At 43.7% G+C, this 22,005-nt stretch overlaps 1 protein-coding gene across 2 annotated transcripts in view; it reads left to right on the top strand.

Moving 5' to 3' along the window:
• Positions 1 to 22,005, top strand: part of slc25a43 (solute carrier family 25 member 43) — a 30,918-nt gene that overhangs the window by 7,384 nt on the left and 1,529 nt on the right. The window contains exons 3-5 of one of the 2 annotated variants that reach the window (XR_007956784.1): positions 1,181 to 1,353; positions 4,221 to 4,355; positions 8,099 to 8,456. Coding sequence is in view for 1 of the 2 variants with exons in the window: in XM_052021936.1 (XP_051877896.1) it covers positions 1,181 to 1,353; positions 4,221 to 4,355; positions 8,099 to 8,317 (527 nt within the window). In the remaining variant the exon portion in view is untranslated. Of the gene's footprint in view, positions 1 to 1,180; positions 1,354 to 4,220; positions 4,356 to 8,098; positions 10,006 to 22,005 lie in introns of those variants that run through there. The other variant, XM_052021936.1, reaches the window with a different exon arrangement.

Raw genomic sequence — 22,005 nt, 5'->3', positions numbered from 1 at the left:
TACTCCCGTTGCTGTACTGATGGAATGCTGCACTACTGAAGGTGTCAGCCTTCAGATGAGACATCTATTCTTTCGGGAGGTTGTATAAGATCCCAAGGCTTTAAATTTTTTTTCAATTTTTAACATTTTATTTACAGTGTGGTAACAGGCCCTTCTGGCCCAACGAGTCTGCGCTGCCCATTTTAAACCCATATTAACCTACCCGTACATCTTTTTGGAATGTGGGAGGAAACCGGGGCACCCGGAGGAAACCCACGCAGTCACGGGAGGGCATACAAACTCCTCACAGACAGCGACGGGAATCGAACCCCGACCGCTGGCGCTGTAATAGCGTCACGCTAACCGCTATGCTACCGTGCCACCCCTTTCCTTGAAAAGTTCTGCCCAGTGTATGACCAATTTTTATTTCTCGAGCAACATTGCTAAAATAAATTAGCAGTCATTATCACAGTGCTGTTCCTGTGAGCTTGCTGTGCACAGGCTGCTGTGTTGCCCAGATTTGAACAGTGACTCCACTTCAATTTGCCTGTAAAATATCCAGCTATCAAAGTGCTATTGAAATCCAGTAATTTCCTTTCTTTAGAAATTTACTTGAAACTTGTCATTCAAATCCCCACACATATATTTTAATTTGTTCTAAATATTACTTCCACAGTAATCCATTTCTACCAATAACTGACTCCTGCCATTAAAAGTTTCAGAATACAGTGATACATCAGCCAATAGGACGGTGTACAGTCGTGTATACTGCCACACAGCAGTGCACGGCAGTAGGCAGGCACAGTAGTGTAGCGGTTAGCGTAACACTTTACAGCGCCAGCGACCCAGGTTCAATTCCGGCCGCTGTCTATAAGGAGTTTGTACATTCTCCCAGTGTCTGCGTGAGTTTCTTCTGGGTGCTCTGGTTTCCTCCCACATTCCAAAGACGTAGGGGTTAGGAAGTTGTGGGCATGCTATGTTGACGCCGGAAGCGTGGCAACACTTGCAGGCTGTCCCCAGAACACTCTATGCAAAAAAAAATGCATTTTACTGTGTGCTTCGATGTGCATGTGACTAATAAAGATATCTTAACTTATCTTATCTTATATAAGCACGGCACCTATATTCCACTTGGATTTCTGTATCATCTGTTCGGGTTTAATTGACAGTTAATTTATAATTCCTGTATTTCCTTTTCCAGGAGCAGTACCTTTCTCTACAGGTTCTTTTTTAGTGTACATTAACCTGGATAAACTCTGGAATAAGTCCAGTGTGAAATTCACGCCTCTCCAGAACTTTGCCAATGGTTGCCTGGCCGCTGGTGTTGCCCAGACTCTCTCCTTCCCTTTTGAAACTGTGAAAAGGAAGATGCAGGTGAGTGCTGTGAGCCCTGTGAATACGTAGCCGTACAACTGTGTGTGTTGCTCTGAGCTGTACCTGTGTACCTGCAACCATCTCTCTGGACCCGTCATAGTTATGTGTACACAAGGTTACCAGGAAAGGTCTGTAAATCCTCTTTGCACTAATTCTTCATCTTCTAATAGCCATTAATTATTAACTCCTCTAGAATCTCACTGTTTTGTGTGTTTTCCAGCTCTTTTGGTCACTGTCCTTTCGGAAGCCCTTTCAGCTGTTTTGATTTGTATTGAACACAGCCCTGTGACATTTTATGAATTAGTCACTTTTTAAGTCTGAGAAAATGAGAGTTCAATGAGCTGAGTCATTTTGTGACGGGTTCCGAATCAAGAGCATGTGATAGCAAGCTCGAGGCACTTCCTGCAGTCAGCTGGCCTGATTAAAGGGTGTGTTGAAGGTCAACTCGTACCTGTCTGACAGCAGCCAGTTTGTGTCTCCTGAGCCTGTTCTTGTATATTGTGTCTCACCTCATTAGTGGCTTTAATGCTGGCACTGAGTGAATTTTATTCTAAGTAAATCCACTGTTGGATTTAGGACTGTTGGCTTTGTTGAACTTGCTCTCACCTTGAGTGGGTCTGAGCCCTACTCCCGTGACAAAATAAAAGTCTGGGCTAACATTCCAGTGGGGTACTGAGGGAGCGTCGCACTGTCGAAGGAGGCATTAACTCTGGCCCCACCTGATGTCTCGGGTGGACATCACAGCTTCCAAGGTATTATTCTGAAGAAGAGTGGGGGAAGCAACATTATCCTTTCATCAATGCTACATAAACTTTATCTTTTATCGTTATAACATTGAATGTGGTGGGAATTTGCTGTATACAAATAGCTTGCTGTATTTCCAATATCACATGAAACAGTTTTTTCAATAGATATAAAACTTCAGGACAACCTGAAACTGTGAAAATACCTCTCCCGTGATTTTCCATTTGGTATTGCTGGTTCATGGTGCTAGAACACTTAGAACAGCCAAGTAGGGCAGTGAAGTTTTTAATAATATTGGGGAAGGATCATGGCTGGTCAACTAAAGATGTATTTGAAGCTTTTCTACAGTAGTGCACGTATATCATTTTTATCCCCTTTGCAAGTCAAGTCAAATCGAGTTTATTGTCACATGCACAAGTACGGTGAGGTACAGGTACAATGAAAAACTTGCTTGCAGCAGCATCACAGGCACGTAGGTACAGACCACACACCATAGAACCATAGAAAACTACAGCACAGAAAACAGGCCATTCGGCCCTTCTAGTCTGTGCTGAAACATTATTCTGCTAGTCCCATCTACCTGCCCCCAGCCCATATCCCTCCAGACCTCTCGTCCATGTATCTATCCAATTTACTCTTAAAAGTTAAGAGCGAGCCCACATTTACCACATCAGATGGCAGCCCATTCCACACTCCCACCACTCCTTGAGTGAAGAAGTTCCCTCTAATGTTCCCCCTAAACCTTTCCCCTTTCACCCTAAAGCCATGTCCTCTCGTACAGAATATAAATTATACATAAAATTATACCATACAGTGAAATAAAAGTCTTTACAAAAGCAAGACCTTAGGGCAAAAAAAAAACACAATCACTACAAGTCCATGGTAGTGCAAGAGGTGGTACGTAGTGTTCCATTGCTGAGGTAGGGTTAGGGTTGTGCAGATCAGTTCAAGAACCTGATGGTTGTAGGAAAGTGGCTGTTCTGAACCTGGTAGTGTGGGAATTCAGGCTTGTATACCTCCTGCCTGACAGTAGCAGCGAGAAGAGGGCATGACCCGGATAGTGGGGATCCTTGAAGATAGATGCCACCTTCTTGAAGCAGCACCTCCTGTAGATGTTGTCAATGATGGGGAGGGCTGTCAATGTGCCCATGATGGACCCGGGCTGTGTCCACAACTCTCTGCAGCCTTTTAGACATTTACAAGTACCGAGAGCTTTAAAATGTTCAGCTCAACATAAATAGGTTAAGCTAGCAAGTTCCGAGTTAAAACTTGTCTCTGAAGTAGTTCAGTACCAGCATGCATAACTGTGGCAAGTGAGAGGTGAAGTGTGCATCATTTTGTATGCAGCTTGTTACTAATAATGAACTAAAGTGAAACAAGCCAGTGATCCCTAATGCACCATCTCTGTACTGTAACACTAATTTAATCAGCTTTATAAATCAGAATAATTTCCATCTGACAATGATCATGGCCTAAGCAATTTAATCATCTCCCTAATTCATCCAAGAAGTCGTTTACGTTCACCTGTTTCTGGCACAACCTCATCCAACCTGATACTGAAATCCTCAAAAGTTACACCCAGACTCAGCGACGATAGCCAGTCTTACATCATCCAGCATCTGCAACCTTGGTTTATCCAAAGGCTTGTAACATCCCATCAACCCTGTGCATGCTGGATTACACAGGACCCTGTTTCAACGGTGTTTGTTAAATCCTCTCCCCTGTCTATCACAATCTTTCCTTGACCAACCCCACCCCCAGGCTCTGTAATTTCCAGCATTAGAACCCTCCAAGATATCAGCACCCCTCTCACACCTCGCTCTTGAACATCCCCTTTTTAAATAGCTACACCAATTACAACTGCACCTTCAGCCACTAAGGTCCCAGGCTCTGGCTCCCTCAACACCTCTGTCTCTCATTCCTCCTTTTAAGAAGCTCGACCTTTTGGTGATGGTCTTATTCCTGCTCTTTGGCCCAGGGTCAGTTTCCTCCAGTGCAACACACTGAGGCATTTTATTACATTAGAAACCCTTTGTAAATGCAAGTTTTTGCAAACTCATTTTTGGTAATCTGGCGTTAAGTGTGTTCACTTCTGTATCTGAACTCTGTCTCTTTCATTGTAGGCACAAAGTCCACTTCTTCCTCACTATGGAGGTGTTGATGTTCATTTTACTGGTGTCATTGACTGTTTCAAGCAAATTGTGAAGACAAAGGGTTTTCTGAGTCTATGGAATGGTCTCTCTGCCAACCTGCTCAAGGTAATCACCGCCCCCATAAAACTAGCAGCTGCTGGGTGGACAGATAGCTGGAGAAATGCATTGATTGTGCTGCAGACATTACAATAACCCTTGATTTCTGTGTGTGTTCAACCAAACACTAAAGCTGAGTAACATCAAAAGATTTTCTTCTAGAGGATCAACTGTTCAATTGTCAGAAAAGTAAATTGTTATTGTTCAAATTGGCCAGGAAATGGTAGAATGGTGGTTAAATTACTAGACTGGTAATCCTGCCCAGATCGTCTACAAACATGAGTACAAGTATCACCGCAGCAGCTGGGGAAGATTAATTCTGTTAATTAACTAATCTGGAATAAAACGCTTGTCTGGGTAATGGTGATTATGGAAGTTTCAGATTATTGTAAAATGCCAACTGGTTCACAAATGTCCTACAGGGAAGAAAATCTGAAGTCCTTATCCAATCTGGCCTCTGACTCCAGATCCACACAATGTGGTTGGTTTTAACTGCTCTCTGAAACAGCCTAGTAAACCACAAAACCACCCTGTTGATACATAATAATACAGACAGTACATTCACCACATGGACTGCAATAATTTAAGAAGGTGCTTCACTGCCCGTTATAAATTGGCAATAAGTGCTGGCTCTGCAGTGGTACCAACCTCAGCTGGGAGAATGCAAATGTTGAGCTGTTATCTAGTTCCTGCTGGAATCACACAGATTGGCTTTAAACCTTCCCAACTTTCTCTTCTTTTAAAACTCCTGAAAACATACCACATCACTAAGCTTTTGACCACCTGCCCTAATATCTCCCTGTTGTGTTTCATAAGATGTCTTTATTAGTCACATGTACATCGAAACACACAGTGAAATGCATCTTCTGCGTAGAGTGTTCTGGGGGCAGCCCGCAAGTGTCGCCACGCTTCCGGCGCCAACATACCATGCCCACAGCTTCCTAACCCATACGTCTTTGGAATGTGGGAGGAAACCGGAGCACCCGGAGGAAAGCCACGCAGACACGGGGAGAACGTACAAACTCCTTACAGACAGCGGCGGGAATTGAACCCCGGTTGCTGGTGCTGTAAAGCGTTACACTAACCGCTACACTACCGTGCCTCCTGTCAATGGCTTCTGATGTTTTACAACATGTAAATTGTTATAGTTATTTTCCTTTAAAATTCACAACAGTAGTTTTAAAAATTCAACAATTTATAATCAATTGGGGTGGAGTTTATACAAAGATATCACGTTACTTTTGCGAGGTTGAGTTCCTCTTTCCAGCAAGAGACGCAGTTCCACAGACAGGGAAGGCTCCTTTTTGGTTGCCACTAAAGGAGTTCAGCAGAGGCTCTCTTGTGATGGGTATCAGTTGTGCACACATCCAGAGTTACAAGAGCAGACCAGAAAGCTGGGTATCCAGTCATCACTGACTCACCTCTTCACTTATCAAATCCTTTCCACCATCTACAAGGCATTTTTCAGGAGTGCGAGGGAATATTTTCCACTTACTTTGTGGGAGTCCCTTTATCACACAACACTTAAGTCTTTCAATAGCTGCCTCCATCTATCGTTCCCCTGCCTCCGTCTTCCAACCCCACCCCTACCTCCACCGACCTGGCTTGACCTGCCCATTATCCTTCACCCCTCCTCAGTCCACCAATCACCTTGGGCTCCTGTCTCACCAACTCCCCTCTCTTTAGATTGACCATCTCCCTTCTCCTACTACTCTCAGTTCTGATGCAGGATTTCGACCCTAAACATCCACAATTCCTCTCCCCCCACAGATGCCGCTCGACACGCTGATTTCCTCCAGCATATTGTGTGTTGGACTAAATCTTCCAACCTCGGCGCTGAAGATCCTGGCTCGAATTTTAATGTTTTTTTTTAGACCTGCCAACAGTGATCAATTTTAGGCCCATTGGACTGACAAATCACCACCAGGACATGGGGGCAAAATGTGTTGCTTCCAAAATCCACCTCATATCCCTGTAAACCACACTCAGGGCTGCAGTGGTGTCAAAGGGATCCTTATATGTAGTCAGTTGCCTGAAACAGACAGAGCCTCCAGCTAAGATTAGATCCCCATTAAAAGGTGGTAGTGGCTGGAATGTCAGGGTGATAAGTCAAATGATCCTATAATGAGGCCTCTGCTGTGAAGTCAGTTTGCCTCATTATGGTGATGGGTGAGAAGGGAATATTAATTGTAGAATTTAAGAAATCAAGACTAATCAAATGTAAGATTCCAATAGAAGTAGGGAGCATCAGAAAAGTAACAAGCATAATCAAAGACCTCTCCCACCTCCCTCCTTCCATTAGGCAGAAGATACAAAAGCTTGAAAACACACGCACCCCCAGGTTCAAGGGCAGCTTCTATCCTGCTGTTATAAGACTATTAAATGGACCTCTTGTATGATGAGATGGACTCTTGACCTCACAATCTACCTTGTTATGGCCTTGCACCTTATTGTCTGCCTGCAGTGCACTTTCTTTGTAACTGTAACACTATATTCTACATTCTGTTATTGCTTTTCCTTTGTACTACCTCGATGTACTGATGTAGTACATCAGTATGGGTGGCATGCAAAACAAAGTTTTCACTGTACCTTGGTACATGTGACAATAATTTACCAATTACCAGATAATGGGGCATAGTGGCCCAAGAATCTCCAAAAGTGTAATCAGAGGGCAATGACACTGAGCCAATGAAGGAGATATTAGGGCAGATTAATAAATACTTGGTTAAAGAGGCAGGTTTTGAAGAGGAGAGAGGGGTACAGAGGTTTAGGGAGGGAAGTTAGTGTCGAGGCAGCCAAAGGTTTTTCACTGTATCTCGGTACATGTGTTGGTTTATTTTTGTCACTTGTACCAAGGTACAGTGAAAAACTTGTCTTGCATATCGTTGGTACAGATCAATTCATTACACAGTGCACTGAGGTAGTACAGAGTGCATTGAGGACGGACAGGGTAAAAACAATAACAGAATAAAGTGTCACAGCTACAGGGGAGTTATAGTGCAGGTAGACAATAAGGTGCAAGGTCAAACAAGGTAGAATGTGAGGTCAAGAGTCCATCTCATCGTATCAGGGAACCGTTCAATAGTCTTATGACTATTGACGTGTGACAATAATAAACCAACTTGAATTCCAGTATAAATGTCACAAGGTGAGAGGACTTGATATTGCTATATGACTAGGTTCCAAATGTTTATCCGTCTGGAGTAACCAAATGGAGCAAGTAGAGTCTTCAAACAAAAAAAACTCTTCTTACTCCTGTAAACAGGATGTGAATACCAGGAAGCCGTTACAAGGCTCCCTACCTTTGTATAAAATGTCCACTGAACTGGTATGTGCTCTACCATGGTCATTTCATCCTTAACAGCACCTGCTGGCAACCTACAGGGCCGGGTCCAGAAAGGAGCTGAAAGTTGGACCAGCAGTTTTGATGATAATATTCGCAAAAGAAAGGTTTAGAGTGACAGCTGCTACAGATACAACCATAGATCAAAAGCTTTATTTGTATTATCTCTGCATGAAACCTCTTTATAATCCCAGGGGTGTTCTTAGTGCAGCAGTTCCCCTTTCTCTTGTCTCTCAGTGTAGGATTGAATTGCTTTATATCCTACCTGTTGGAGCTCTCTCTCTATTGGACAGGGTGTATAAAATGTTTGAGTCTCAAGTACACTTATTGGGAAAACCTGTCATGTTCATCTTTAATGCTTTGCCTTCTTGTCTGCCTGTTATAACCACTGCTCTGAATTAATTTTCAGATTGTTCCATACTACGGTTTGATGTTTAGCACGTTTGAATTCTGTAAGCGGGCTTGCCTGTACAAGAATGGCTATATTGTCTCACCTCTGAGCTACCAACTCAGCCCAGGAGTCGACCAGAGCTTGAGGGCTGAGGAGCTCCAGGAACTGAAGAAGTTGATCAGGGGAAAGAGCTTTGAGACTGACCGATCCACACTGGGCAACAAGTGGTGGGGCTGAGAAGCTAAACTGAAGGGATCTGTGATGAGACCCTCGTAAACCTCAAGCACGGACTGTGACTGGCTGGTCAAAAAGAACCTTTCTCTCCAAATACCTCACGTTGCACGTTACACAAAACGTTGATGGGTTAAAAGCAAAGGTGAATAGCGGGTGATGCTGATTATTGAGGTGGTTTGCGTCTGTTATTCAATGAATGGGACAGCTCAGTAGTAACATCAGATATCCTAAACTTTGATAGCTCCTCTTATAATTAATTAGATTTCCAATACACAAATTAGTTTTCAATTTGCTGCTTATTTTCAAGATGGGTACAGTGACATGTGTGGGTTCCGACTGTGTCCATTAATATGCACAGGTAATGTGAAGCAATGGCATCATGACTGTAGAAACATAGGTGCAAGATGACAGAGAAATTATTTGGTAAAAGCTTTCATTTTATATTGTGCCTTTTCCTTAAAAATGAGCCAAAAATCTCCCAAAGAGAAAATGGATGCCCAAACCAAAGAAAGAGAGTGAAGAGAGATGGCCGTGTTCAACCTCACACTTAGTGTAGAAAGTTATCGACTGTATTTTTGATTCTGGGAGAAAATCAAAAAGCATAGTTTTATAGTCAGAGTTAGTACTTAAAGCAAAGCAGTTCGGTGACACAGTCATACAGAGGAGACACAAGAGACTGCAGATGCTGGAATCTGGAACAACAAACGATGTGCTGGAGAAACTCAGCGCATTAGGCAGCATCTGTGAGGGGAAAGAAATTGTTGGCATTTTGGGTCAAAACCCTGGTATCAAAATCTGAAGGTGATTATTTTTTAGTAGTTATTTAGATACCAGAATCCACTTTATGAACCTACATAAAAATAAACTTGATTTATAACCCATTTATTAAATTCACGGCAACATATATATCAGCAGCCTTTTTCTCTTTGTAACAAAATGACTCTGACAGGGGAATGTTATCACAGAAAACTTGATGCCAAGGCTCATCAGGTAATATTAAGATAGTGAGCAAAAGCTTGGCCAAAGAGAAGGCTTTAAGAGAAGTAGCTAGAGAAAAGGGTTTCAGTAGAGGTTGGAGGAAATTTCTGCAGCACTGGATGTTGGCAAGCATTCAGTCACAGTGAAGGGATGAGAGGGTTGGGGTCTTGAGATAGAGCTGGAAGTTGTCGACAAACGTGTGGAAATTGCTGTGATTTGAGATACAGTTGGTGAGGGGTAATATGTAAGGTGCTAAACTGAAGGATTACATTTTGAACCAATGGATTAACTTTCGAGCAAGTATTCACACCAGTCAATGTCCTGGGGTAGCTCTTAACAAATCACAGCCCAATTTTTTTATTGCACAAATTGGAAAGGTTAACTTTGGTCTTTCTTCTTTCCTTTGTTGTAAATTCTGTTTTACTATTCTCTTTCCAATAGTGAAACAGAATTTACAGCAAAGGAAGGAAGGATCAGGAAAACATAATTTACAAAACATTTGCCAATACAGACTGTTTACCTATCAGAGTTTCGCCATTTCCAAGTATTAATACTACAAGGTGCTCAATTGGGTAAGAAATTTATTCGACTTTACACTTCAATTCCATACCATTTTTATGCTTAATGTGGCCAAAGATAGAAATTCTTCTGATCATCTCACATTTTAATTGAAAGTTTAAATTATATGTTTGTTACATGTATAATAAACATGTAAAGATAACTAAAATGCTTGTTGGAAATTTGTTGCCTCATGCTGCAAACTGTCTCGGTATATCGGGTAAGGTGGTTCAATAATTCATCGATAAGGTAGATGATTGATCAGGGTGTGGCATTCCAGAACAGTTCCTGATATATTTGGAACGTATGTAGTATGAACTTTCTCCCCCTATTTGTCTGATCATCTAAACCTCGTGGTTACAGATGTCAGTCCCAGTGTTAACCTTAAGGTAGAATTTTAAATGTGATGCTGACAGAACCATTGGGTTCCTTCCAATGGTGATCACATGATGGGTGGAACCAGCCAACAAAATGCTGGCATGTGAAATTTTGGCTTCCCGTCTCTGGCTCTTGCAGTTTTACTTCAAACAGTTGCTCTGACCTGTCTAAGTGACTGCATATTTGCTAGTGCTTTGGATATTGGAGCATTTCTGCAAGGTACATTTGGTTTGTACAGCAGGGGTTTAAGTTACCTAGGTGCTACGATGCACATTTCCATCAGTGAGGAATCGTTCTTATTCATTTATGGAATGCAGACGTCACTGACAAGGCCAGTATTTATTTTCCATCTGTAATGTAAGAAGGTGAGTCACCTTCTTGAACTGCTGCAGTGTTTCTGGCGAAGGAAAGAAACTAAAGAAACTGACAGAACTATTAGGTATGGAGTTACAGGATTTTAACCCAGCAACAATAGAAAATAGAGCATAGAACATAAAAACAGCACAGGAACAGGCCCATGATGTTTTGCCCAACTAATTAAGCTAATGACACTTAATAAGATAAGATAAGATATCTTTATTAGTCACATGTAAAAGAGGAAACGTGCCTGGAGTCGGAAGAGATGAAGGAAAGGCTGGGGATGTTGTCTACATGGACTTTAGTAAGGCCTTTGACAAGGTCCCACATGGGAGGTTAGTTCAGAAGGTTCAGACACTAGGTATCCGTGGAAAGTTGTAAACTGGATTCGAAATTGGCTGTGTGGGAGAAGACAGAGGGTGCTAGTGGATGATTGTTTCTCAGACTGGAGGTCTGTGACTAGTGGTGTGCCTCAGGGATCTGTGCTGGGACCATTGTTGTTTGTTGTCTATATCAATGATCTAGATGATAATGTGGTAAATTGGATCAGCAAGTTTGCTAATGACACTAAGATTGGAGGCGTTGTGGACAGCGAGGAAGGCTTTCAAAGCTTGCAGAGGGATCTGGACCAACTGGAAAAATGGGCCAGAAAATGGCAGATGGAATTTAATGCAGACAAGTGTGAGGTGTTGCATTTTGGAAGGACAAATCAAGGTAGGACATACACAGTAAATGGTAGGGCACTGAGGAGTGCGGAGGAACAAAGGGATCTGGGAGTTCAGATATATAATTCCCTGAGAGTGGCATCGCAGGTAGACAGGGTTGTAAAGAAGGCTTTTGGCATCCTGGCATTCATAAATCAAAGTATTGAGTATAGGAGATGGGATGTTATGGTGAGGTTGTATAAGACATTGGTGAGGCCAAATTTGGAGTATTGTGTGCAGTTCTGGTCACCTAACTATAGGAAGGACATCAGTAAGATTGAAAGAGTGCAGAGGAGATTTACTAGAATGTTGCCGGGTCTTCAGGAGTTGAGTTACAGGGAAAGATTAGGACTTTATTCCTTGGAGCGTAGAAGAATGAGGGGAGATTTGATAGAGGTTTACAAAATTATGAGGGGTATAGACAGAGTAAATGTGAGTAGGCTCTTTCCACTGAGATTAGGAGAGATAAGTACGAGAGGACATGGCTTTAGGGTGAAGGGGGAAAGGCTTAGGGGGAACATTAGGGGGAACTTCTTCACTCAGAGAGTGGTGGGAGTGTGGAACGGGCTGCCATCTGATGTGGTAAATGCGGGCTCATTCTTAAGTTTTAAGAATAAGTTGGATAGATATATGGACGGGAGAGGTCTGGAGGGTTATGGATTGGGTGCAGGTAAATGGGACTAGCGGAATAAAGTTTCAGCACAGACTAGAAGGGCCGAATTTCCTGTTTCCTGTGCTGTAGTGTTCTATACAAACTCCAAGGAGGAGTACAAGGTAAATGGCAGGATTCTGGGCAGTGTAGAGGAGCAGAGGGATCTGGGGATTCCTATCCACAGATCACTGAAAGTTGCCTCGCAGGTGGATAGGGTAGTTAAGAAACCTTATGGGATGTTAGCTTTCATAAGTCGGGGGATCAAGTTTAAGAGCCATGAAGTGATGATGCAGCTTTACAAAACTCCGGTTAGGCCACACTTAGAATACTATGTCCAGTTCTGGTCGCCTCATTATAGGAAGGATGTGGAGGCGTTGGAAAGGGTGCAGAAGAGATTTACCAGGATGCTGCCTGGATTAAAGAGTATGGATTATGAGGAGAGACTAAAGGAGCTGGGGCTGTTCTCATTGGCGAGAAGGAGGATGAGGGGAGACATGATAGAGGTCTACAAGATATTGAGAGGAATAGATAGAGTGGACAGCCAGTGCCTCTTTCCCAGGGCACCAATGCTCAAAACAAGGGGACATGGCTTTAAGGTATTGGGTGGGAAGTTCAAGGGTGATGTCAGAGGGAGGTTTTTCACCCAGAGAGTGGTTGGCGCATGGAATGCGCTGCCTGGGGTGGTGGTGGAGGCTGATACATTGGACAAGTTCAAGAGATTGTTAGATAAGCATATGGAGGAATTCAAGTTAGAGGGATATGTGGGAGGAAGGGGTTAGATAGTCTTAGGTGTGGTTTGAAGGGCGGCACAACATGGTGGGCCGAAGGGCCTGTATTGTGCTGTATTGTCCTATGGTTCTATAGTTCTATGGTTCTAAGGTAGGGGAGGTCCTTAATGAATACTTTGCTTCAGTATTCACCAGTGAGAGAGACCTTGACATTTGTAAGGATGGCATGCAACAGACCGATATGCTAGGGCATGTCGACGTGAGGGAGGAGGATGTGCTGGAACTTTTTGAAAAACATTAGGATAGATAAGTCACCGGGGCCGGACAGGATATATCCAAGGTTACCACAGGAAGTGACGGAAGAGATTGCTGTGCCTTTGGCAATGATCTTTGCGTCCTCACTGGCCACAGGAGTAGTGCCAGATGATCGGAGGGTGGCAAATGTTGTTCCTTTGTTTAAGAAAGGAAGTAGGGATAACCCTGGGGATTACAGACCAGTGAGTCTTACTTCAGTGGTGGGCAAATTACTGGAGAAGATTCTTAGAGACAGGATTTCTGGGCATTTGGAGAAGCGTGGGCTGATTAGAGACGATCAGCATGGCTTTGTGAGGCACAGGTCATGCCTCACGAGCCTGATTGAATTCTTTGAGGATGTGACAAAGCACATTAATGAAGGTAGAGCAGTGGATATGGTGTACATGGATTTTAGTAAGGCGTTTGATAAAGTTCCTCATGGAAGGCTCATTCAAAAAGTCAGGAGGCATGAGATCCAGGGAAACCCGGCTGTGTGGATTCAGAATTGGCTCGCCCATAGAAGACAGAGGGTGGTGGTAGATGGAGCGTATTCTGCCTAGAGGTCGGTGACCAGTGGTGTTCTGCAGGGATCTGTTCTGGGAGCACTGCTCTTTGTGATTTTTATAAATGTCTTGGATGAGGATGTGGAAGGGTGGATTAGTAAGTTTGCAGACGACACGAAGGTTGATGGTGTTGTGGATAGTCTAGAATGTTGCTGCAGATTACAACAGGACATTGATAGAATGCAGAGCTGGGCTGAGAAGTGGCAGATGGAGTTCAACCCAGATAAGTGTGAAGTGATACACTTCAGGAGATCGAATTTGAAGGCAGAATACAAGGTTAGCGGCAGGACTCTTAGCAGTGTGGAGGAATGGAGGGATCTTGGGGTCTACGTCCATAGATCCCTCAAGGTTGCCGCGCAGGTTGATAGGGTTGTTAAGAAGGCATACGGAGTGTTGGCCTTTATTAGTCAGGGTATTGAGTTCAAGAGCCGTGAGATAATGTTGCAGCTCTATAGAACTCTGGTTAGACTACACTTAGAGTATTGCGTTCGTTTCTGGTCGCCTCATTATAGGAAGGATGTGGAAGCTTTAGGGAGAGTGCAGAGGAGATTTATCAGGTTGCTGTCTGGATTGGAGAGCATGTCTTATGAGGATAGGTTGAATGAGCTAGGGCTTTTCTCTTTGGAGAGGAGGAGGATGAGAGGTGACTTGATAGAGGTCTACAAGATGATAAGAGGCATAGATCAAGTGGACAGTCAGAGACTTTTTCCCAGGGCAACAATGGCTAACACCAGGGGGCATAATTTTAAGGTGATTGGAGGAAGGTATAAGGGGGATTTCAGAGGTAAGTTTTTTTACACAGAGAGTGGTGGGTGCATGGAACGCACTGCTGGCAGAGGTTGTGGGGGCAGATACATTAGGGACACTTAAGAGACTCTTAGATAGCCACATGAATGATAGAGGAATGGGGGGCTATGTGGGAGGGAAGGGTTAGATAGATATTAGAGCAGGATAAAATGTCGGCACAACATTGTGGGCCAAAGGGCCTGTACTGTGCTGTTATGTTCTATGTACATCGAAACACACAGTGAAATGCATCTTTTGCGTAGAGTGTTCTGGGGGCAGCCCACAAGTGTCGCCACACTTCCAGTGCCAACATATCATGCCCACAACTTCCTAACCCGCACGTCTTTGGAATGTGGGACGAAACAGGAGCACCCGGAGGAAACCCACGCAGACACGGGGAGAACTTACAAATTCCTTACAGACAGCGGCGGGAATTGAACTTGGGTCACTGGTGCTGTAATAGTGTTACGCTAACATGCCATGAATATAAGACCATAAGATATAGGAGATTTATTATCAGTGACTTACGTGAAATTTGTTGCTTTGCGGCAGCAGTACAGTGCAAAGACATAAAATTACTATAATTTACAAAAGTAAATAAATAGTGCAAAAAAAGGTAGCATACAAGCATTCATGGACCGTTCAGAGATCTGATGGCAGAGGGGAAGAAGCTAAGAGCCTCTTAAATTTGTCTATTGCGTCTGCCTCCACCACCACCCCCACATCTCCTTCCAGGCACCCACCACTCTCTGTGCACATCTTCTTTAAAGTTTCCCCCTCTCACCTTAAATGCATGCCCTCTAGTATTAGACATTTCAATCCTGGGAAAAAGATACCAGCTGTCAACTCATTCTATCCCTGTCATAATTTTATAAACTTCTATCAGGTACAATACAATGCAAGACCTGTGCCAACACTACTTCGTGCCTATGGTCATGCAATCAGCTGAAACTGAAGGTGACTCTGCTAGAATCCATCACATTATACAAAGAATTTACAGAATGCAAACAGGCCATTGAGCCCAACAGGAATGTACTGGAGTTTATGCTCCATAAAGATTTCCTCTCAACTTGATTCATTTCACCCTATTAATGTATCCTGTCATTCAGTTCTTCCTTGTGTACTTATCTGGCAGGTTTGCTGCTGTTTGCCTCAACTCTGTGTCCCTTATTCTGACCATTCTGGGTGAATTTCCCTTTGGATTTTATAGTGACTTTGTAAATTTAATGACCACTAGTTTTGAACTTCCTATAAGTTGAAATTCTTCTTGACCTTGCCTGATTAAATCCTGGCATAAAGACTTCTATCAAGCCACCTCTCGGGCCCCCTCTTTTCTAGAGAAAAGGGCTCCCAATCTGTTTGGTAATTCCTGATAGTTAGATTTGCTATGAATCTTGGATTTAGTAAGGCTGACTAAAACATAACATCCTGTGAACATAGAACATGGAACGGTACAGCACAGGAACAGGCCTTACGGCCCACGATGTCTGTGCCGAACACACCAAGTGGGCGGGGTCCTTGATTATGCTGGCTGCTTCCCCAAGGCGTAATCAATGACCCCACCCACCCAGGTCATTCTCTCTTCTCTCCTCCCCCATCAGGCAGAAGATACAGGAGCCTGAGGGCATGTACCACCAGGCTCAAGGACAGCTTCAATCCCACTGTGATAAGACAATTGAACAGTTCCCTTATACAATGAGATGGACTCTTGACCTCACAATCTACCTTGTTTGACCTTGCACCTTATTGTCTACCTGCAATGCACTTCCCTGTAGCTGTGACACTTTACTCTGTATTCTGTTCTTGTTTTTATCCTGTACTACCTAAATACCCTGTACGATTGGTATGCAAGACAAATTTTTCACTGTACCTCGGTACAAGTGACAATAATAAAACAATACCAATACAATGCCAAATTAAACTAATTCCTTCTGCCTGTACATGATCCATATCACCCCCCCAACCCCCACCAGTCCCTGCATATTCATGTGTCCACCTAAAAGCCTCTTAAACACCACTATTGCATCTGCTTCCACCACTACCCCTGACCAGGCACCCACCACTCTGTGTAACAAAACTTGCCCTGCACATCTCCTTTAAACTTTCCCCCTCTCTCCTTAAATGCATGTCCTCTAGTAGTTGACATTTCTACCCTGGGAGAAAGATTCTGACTGTCTACCCCATCTATGCCTCTCATAATTTTATAAACTTCTATCAGGTCTCCCCTCAGTCTCTGACGCTCTGGGAAGTAATCCAAGTTTGTCCAACCTCTTTTTATAGCTCATACCTTTTAATCCGGGCAGCATCCTGAAACATGACACATTCTCAGGATCTTTCCCCTGTTAGTTCAGTCTAAAATAGGGGTCCATATTTTTAGAATAATGGACGACCCATTTAAGAATGAAATGAGCAGGAATTTTATTTCTGAGAGTTACAATCTTCGGAATTATCTGTCCCAGAGAGATATTCAAGGATAATTGGACTGTTGGGAATCAAAGGTTGCACTGATTGGATGGGCACGTTGAGAGCAAAGGTTCAGATATGGCCTATTCCTTCTCCTATTACTTACATTCTAATGGTGAATCCCACCGGTTCACATATAACATCCAGGTGTTGGGAATTGATGATCTTGAAGAAGCTTCAGACAGCTTCCAAACAACCACACTTGGTTTGAGTTTGAAAATGAAATTAGCATAAGAAATCCTATTGCTTTAGCTCACTTCATTTACCCTGACCTTGGTTCTTACAGCTGGCATTGCACCCCAGCTGCTGAAAGGTGAAATTTCAACGTTCTGGTCTGTTCAATGTTTTATTGACCATGTCCTTTGAACCATCAGTTATTTCATAAGGAGAAAATGTCAAAGGACATTGTGAAAAGACAGATCTGTGGGATTGCCTCATGTAGAGTAAAAGTCAGGCAAAAATGATTGGACAAGTCATCTGCTCCTGTCCTATAAGATTCCACAATTCTGTTTAATATTTCTATGAACATATTCTGTTTGGAGTCAAACCTTACCAAAATTATTACTTTAGCCTAAGGGTAGAAATTGATGTTCCAAGTTCCTGGCACCCTCATTCATTCCTGTTGTAATTCTGATCTGCCTTAAGCATCTTGAGCAATACACAAAAGGTGCTGGAGGAATTCCGCAGGTCAGGCAGCATCCATGGAGGGAAACAAACTGTCGACGTTTCGGGCCAAGACCCTTCATCAAGACTGGAAAGGAAGAGGGCAGAAGCCAGGATAAGAAGGTGGGGGAAGGGGGAGGAGCACACGCAGGTAAGTGATAGGTGAGTTCAGGAGATAGGCGAGTCCAGATGAGGGGGGAAGGTAGGTGGGTGGGGGGGGTGGAAGTTGTAATACGCTGAGAGGTGAGAGGTAGAAGAGGCAAAGCGCTGAAGAAGAAGGAATCCGGTGGGAGAGGGCAGTGGACCATGGAATAAAAGATAGGGGAGGAGAGGAGATGGGCAGGTCATCAAGGTGGGGGAAGGGAGCCACAGGAATAAGGGAAGACGGGGGGGGGGGGGAGGAGAAAAAGATGGGGGGGGGGGTTACCAGAAGTTAGAGAAATCGATGTTGAGGCCATCAGGTTGGAGACTCCCAAGGCGGAATATGAGGTGTTGTTCCTCCAACCTGTATCTGGTCTCAACGTGGCAGTAGAGGAGGCCATGGATAGACATGTCAGTGTGGGAGTGGGATGCGGAATTGAAGTGGGTGGTCACCAGGAAGTCTTGGCTGTTGCAGCAGATGGAGCAAAGCTGCTCAGCGAAGCGATCACCCAATCTGCATCGGGTATCACTGATGTAGAGGAGGCCGCACCGGGAGCACCGGATGCAATAAATGACACCCTCGGACTCACAGGGGAAGCGCTGCCTCACCTGGAAGGATTGGTGGTAAGGGAGGAGGTGTAGGGATAGGTGCCGAGGGGGGTTATCAGTGAGGAAGGACGAGTGGACAAGGAAGTCACAGAGAGAGGGGGTGAGGGGAATATCCCTGGTGGTAGGATCCCATTGGAGGTGGCGGAAGTTGCGGAGAATGATACGGAGGCTCGTTGGGTGGTAGGTGAGGACAAGGGGAACCCTGCCCCTGTTATGTCGGGGGGGGTGGGAGGGGGTGAGGGCAGACGTGCAGGAAGTGGAGGAGATACGGGTAAGGGCAGCATTGATGGTGATGGAAGGGAGACCCTGGTCACTGACGAAGGAGGGTACCGAGAATGGAAAGCTTCATCATGGAACAGATGCAGCAGAGGGGGAGGATTTGTCAACAGTTACAAAAGCATTGCAGTAGGGATAAGAAGGGTACAAGTGCGTCCCAGACACCACATTGTGACCTTCTCCTTGGTTGCCACTGGCCCATACTCACCCACATCACCCACTGTGACATATAGCTTCAGATATTTTAACGGTCCACCAGGAGGCATATGACATTAACTTATAGATCTTTCAAAATCTGGAATTATTAAAACATTGGAGGAATTCCCATTCAACTATTCCAATGCATTTTCCTGTACGTTTCCCCTCACTCAATCCAGTTGAAGAGTTAGTATTCCATCACCCCCCCCCCACCAACATAAACCTTATCACAAGTCACTTTATGCATTGGGCTTGGCCAAGCCACGTGGGACTTCATTGTATTTTAATCAGGGTAAGTGTGAAGCTTCTTTTGGTGTCCAAGAATGGCCTAACACATCGGCATTGTGGAAACACTGCATGTCCAATCCTGCAGTGAAATACGAACATAGGAGCAGGTATAGGCCATTCAGCCCTTCAAGTCTGCTCCATTCACTAGATCATGACTGGGCTTCTACCTCAGCACCATTTTTCTGCACTATCTTCATATCTCTTAATTCCTTTGATATCCTGAAGTCTATCCATCTATCATTTTAAGTACATACATGCCTTTTGAGAAAACAACAGCACAGATGCCTTTTCAAAATAATTGCATCTTTCTCTCCTTTGTTTGCAGTCCTGAAAGTTTTTAGGTATGGAATTCTAGGATTCAGAACCAGCGAATATATATGTGTATATGTATTGTGTGTGTAAATTCGGCCACTGTCTGTAAGGCGTTTGTACGTTCTCCCCGTGTCTGCATGGGCTTCCTCCGGGTGGACATGCTGTGTTGGCACCAGAAGCGTGGCGACACTTGCGGCCTGCCCCCAGAACACTTTACACAAAAGATGCATTTCACTGTGTGTTTCAATGTACATGTGACTAATAAAGATCTTATTGTATATATGTGTGCGTAGATAGATAGATAGACAGACAGACAGACAGACAGACAGACACACACACACACACACACACACACACACACACACACACACACACACACACACACACACACACACACACAGCATGCAGTATAGTGTGCAGTTCTGGTCGCCCCATTATAGGAAGGATATGGGGACTGTGGAGAGGGTGCAGAAGATGTTTACCAGGATGCTGCCTGGATTAGAGGGTATGAGCTATGACAAAAGGTTGGACAAACTCAGGTTGTTCTCCCTAGAGTATCGGAGGCTGAGGGGAGACCTGATGGAGGTTTTTAAAACTATGAGAGGCATAGATAGGGTAGACAGTCAGAATCTTTTCCCCAGGGTAGAAATGTCAAACACCAGAGGATATGTTTTCAATGTTAGAGGGGGGAGGTTTAAAGGCAACATGAGGGAGGGGCAAGTTTTTTTTTTAAAAAAACAGAGTGGTAGGTGCCTGGAATGGGTTACCAGGGGTAGTAGTGGAAGCAGGCAGTTTGGTGGAATTTAAGAGGCCTTTAGATAGACACATGAATATGAAGGGAGTGAGGGATGTGGATGATACACAGGAAGAGGACAGTTATTATAAATTGGCATCAAGATCAGCGCAACATCATGGGCCAAATGGCCTGGCCAGTGCTGTACTGTTCTATGTTCTATTTCCAAGGCAGGATGGCATGTGACTTGGAGGAGATCCTACAGGTGGTGGTGTTCCCATGATCCCCTGCACTTGTCCATCCCGGTGGCAACGTTTGAGAGTTTTGGAGGTGCTGTTCAAGAACTTTGCTAAGTAGTATTTAGTGGATTTTAATCCATATTTCATGTTATCTTTCCTGATTTTAATATCTCCATTTAGTTTGTTTCCTTCTCTGCTGTAGTTTGGTATCACTGGTTGTGTTTCCTTTGGAACTCTGGATGAGGTGGTGGTATCAGTATTGGATTCTGACGAGCTGATTCCCCGTTACGTAGCAGTACTTTACAGAAAGCAAGACCACGTTGAGAAGAAATCATTATTGAATGTGAAATATACCAGTCTACAATAAGTACATCATATCTGCAACAAAAAATGTCAGGATTATCATATGAACAAACTGAGTGTGAATTCAATGGAGGTGAATTCAATGGAGAACTAATTTTCAGGGACAGGAGAGATAAATTCCACCCCCATTAAGAGTTGTCCTCTTAGTACAATATTCAATTGTTAGGTTTAATGAACATCTCTTTCATTCTACATTAATTATCACAAGAAATAAGTAACTTTCAGTGTAGCATGGTATATATTTTAAAACAAATTGCAGTTAATTTTAAAGCCTTAGAAGTCCGTCCTCTAATGTTTGTTCAAATCAATGAAATAAGGTTGGTTACCAAAGAAAATAGGAGCGGGGGTTGGCCATTTGGTTCTTCAAGCCAGCTCTGCCATTCAATACGATCATTGCTGGTCCTCTCTCTCAATACCATGTCCCCATGCTCTCCCCATACCCTTTGATGCTTCTTGAATCTACAAATCTCCTTCTTGAATATATACAGAAATTTGGCCTCCTCACCTTTCTGTGGGATAGAATTCCACAGGTTCACCTCCATCTGAATGGAAAAAAAACATCTTTTCATCTCAGTCGTAAATGCTTTACCCCATATCCTGACCCATGGTTCTTGGCCTACCAGCCAGCAGAAACATCCTCCCACATCACCTGTCAAGCACAGAGAGTTTTCATTCCTCTATATTCTTGTGAACACAGGCCAAGTCAACCCAATCTCTTATCCTACATCTTATTCTGCCATCCTAGGAATCAGTCTGGTAACATTTGCAGCTGTCCCTTGATGACAAGTATATATTTTCTTAGGTAAAGGAACCTAAGCTGCAAATAATACTCCAGCTGTGGTCTCACCAAGGCCCCATAGAACTGTAGCAAGACATCTTTGCTCCTATACACCTTGTAATGAAGGCCAACATACCATTTGCTTTCTTAACTGCTTGCTTCACCTACACATTTGGTTTCAGTGACTGGTGAACAAGGATACCTAGCTTCCTTCATACATCAATGTTTCCCCAATCTATCACCATTTAAAGAATAATACTCTGCCTCTCTTTTTTCCCTGTCAAAGTGTATAACTTTTACCTACATTATACAGCATCTGCTACATTTTTGCCCACTCATTCATTTTGTTTAAATTGTCTTGAAGCCACAAATAATCTGCTGGAGGAACTCAGGAGGTTGAGCAGCATCTGTGGGAGGAAAGGAATTGGCGATGTTTCGGGGTAAAACCCTGCATCAGGACTCAAGACTCTTGAAACTTCTTTGCATTATTGCATTATCCCTCCAACTCATAATCCCACCCAGTTTCATGTCATTGGCAGTGTTAGAATTATTATACTCAATTCCCTCACCCAAATAATTGGCATAGAACAGTACAGCACAGGAACAGGCCCTTTGGCCCACAATATCTGT

The sequence above is a fragment of the Pristis pectinata genome, chromosome 8, assembly GCF_009764475.1.
Source record: "Pristis pectinata isolate sPriPec2 chromosome 8, sPriPec2.1.pri, whole genome shotgun sequence".
In the NCBI taxonomy this organism is placed as follows: Eukaryota; Metazoa; Chordata; class Chondrichthyes; order Rhinopristiformes; family Pristidae; genus Pristis; species Pristis pectinata.
Note: the sequence above shows the minus strand (reverse complement) of the source record. Positions and strands in the feature narration are given on the sequence as shown.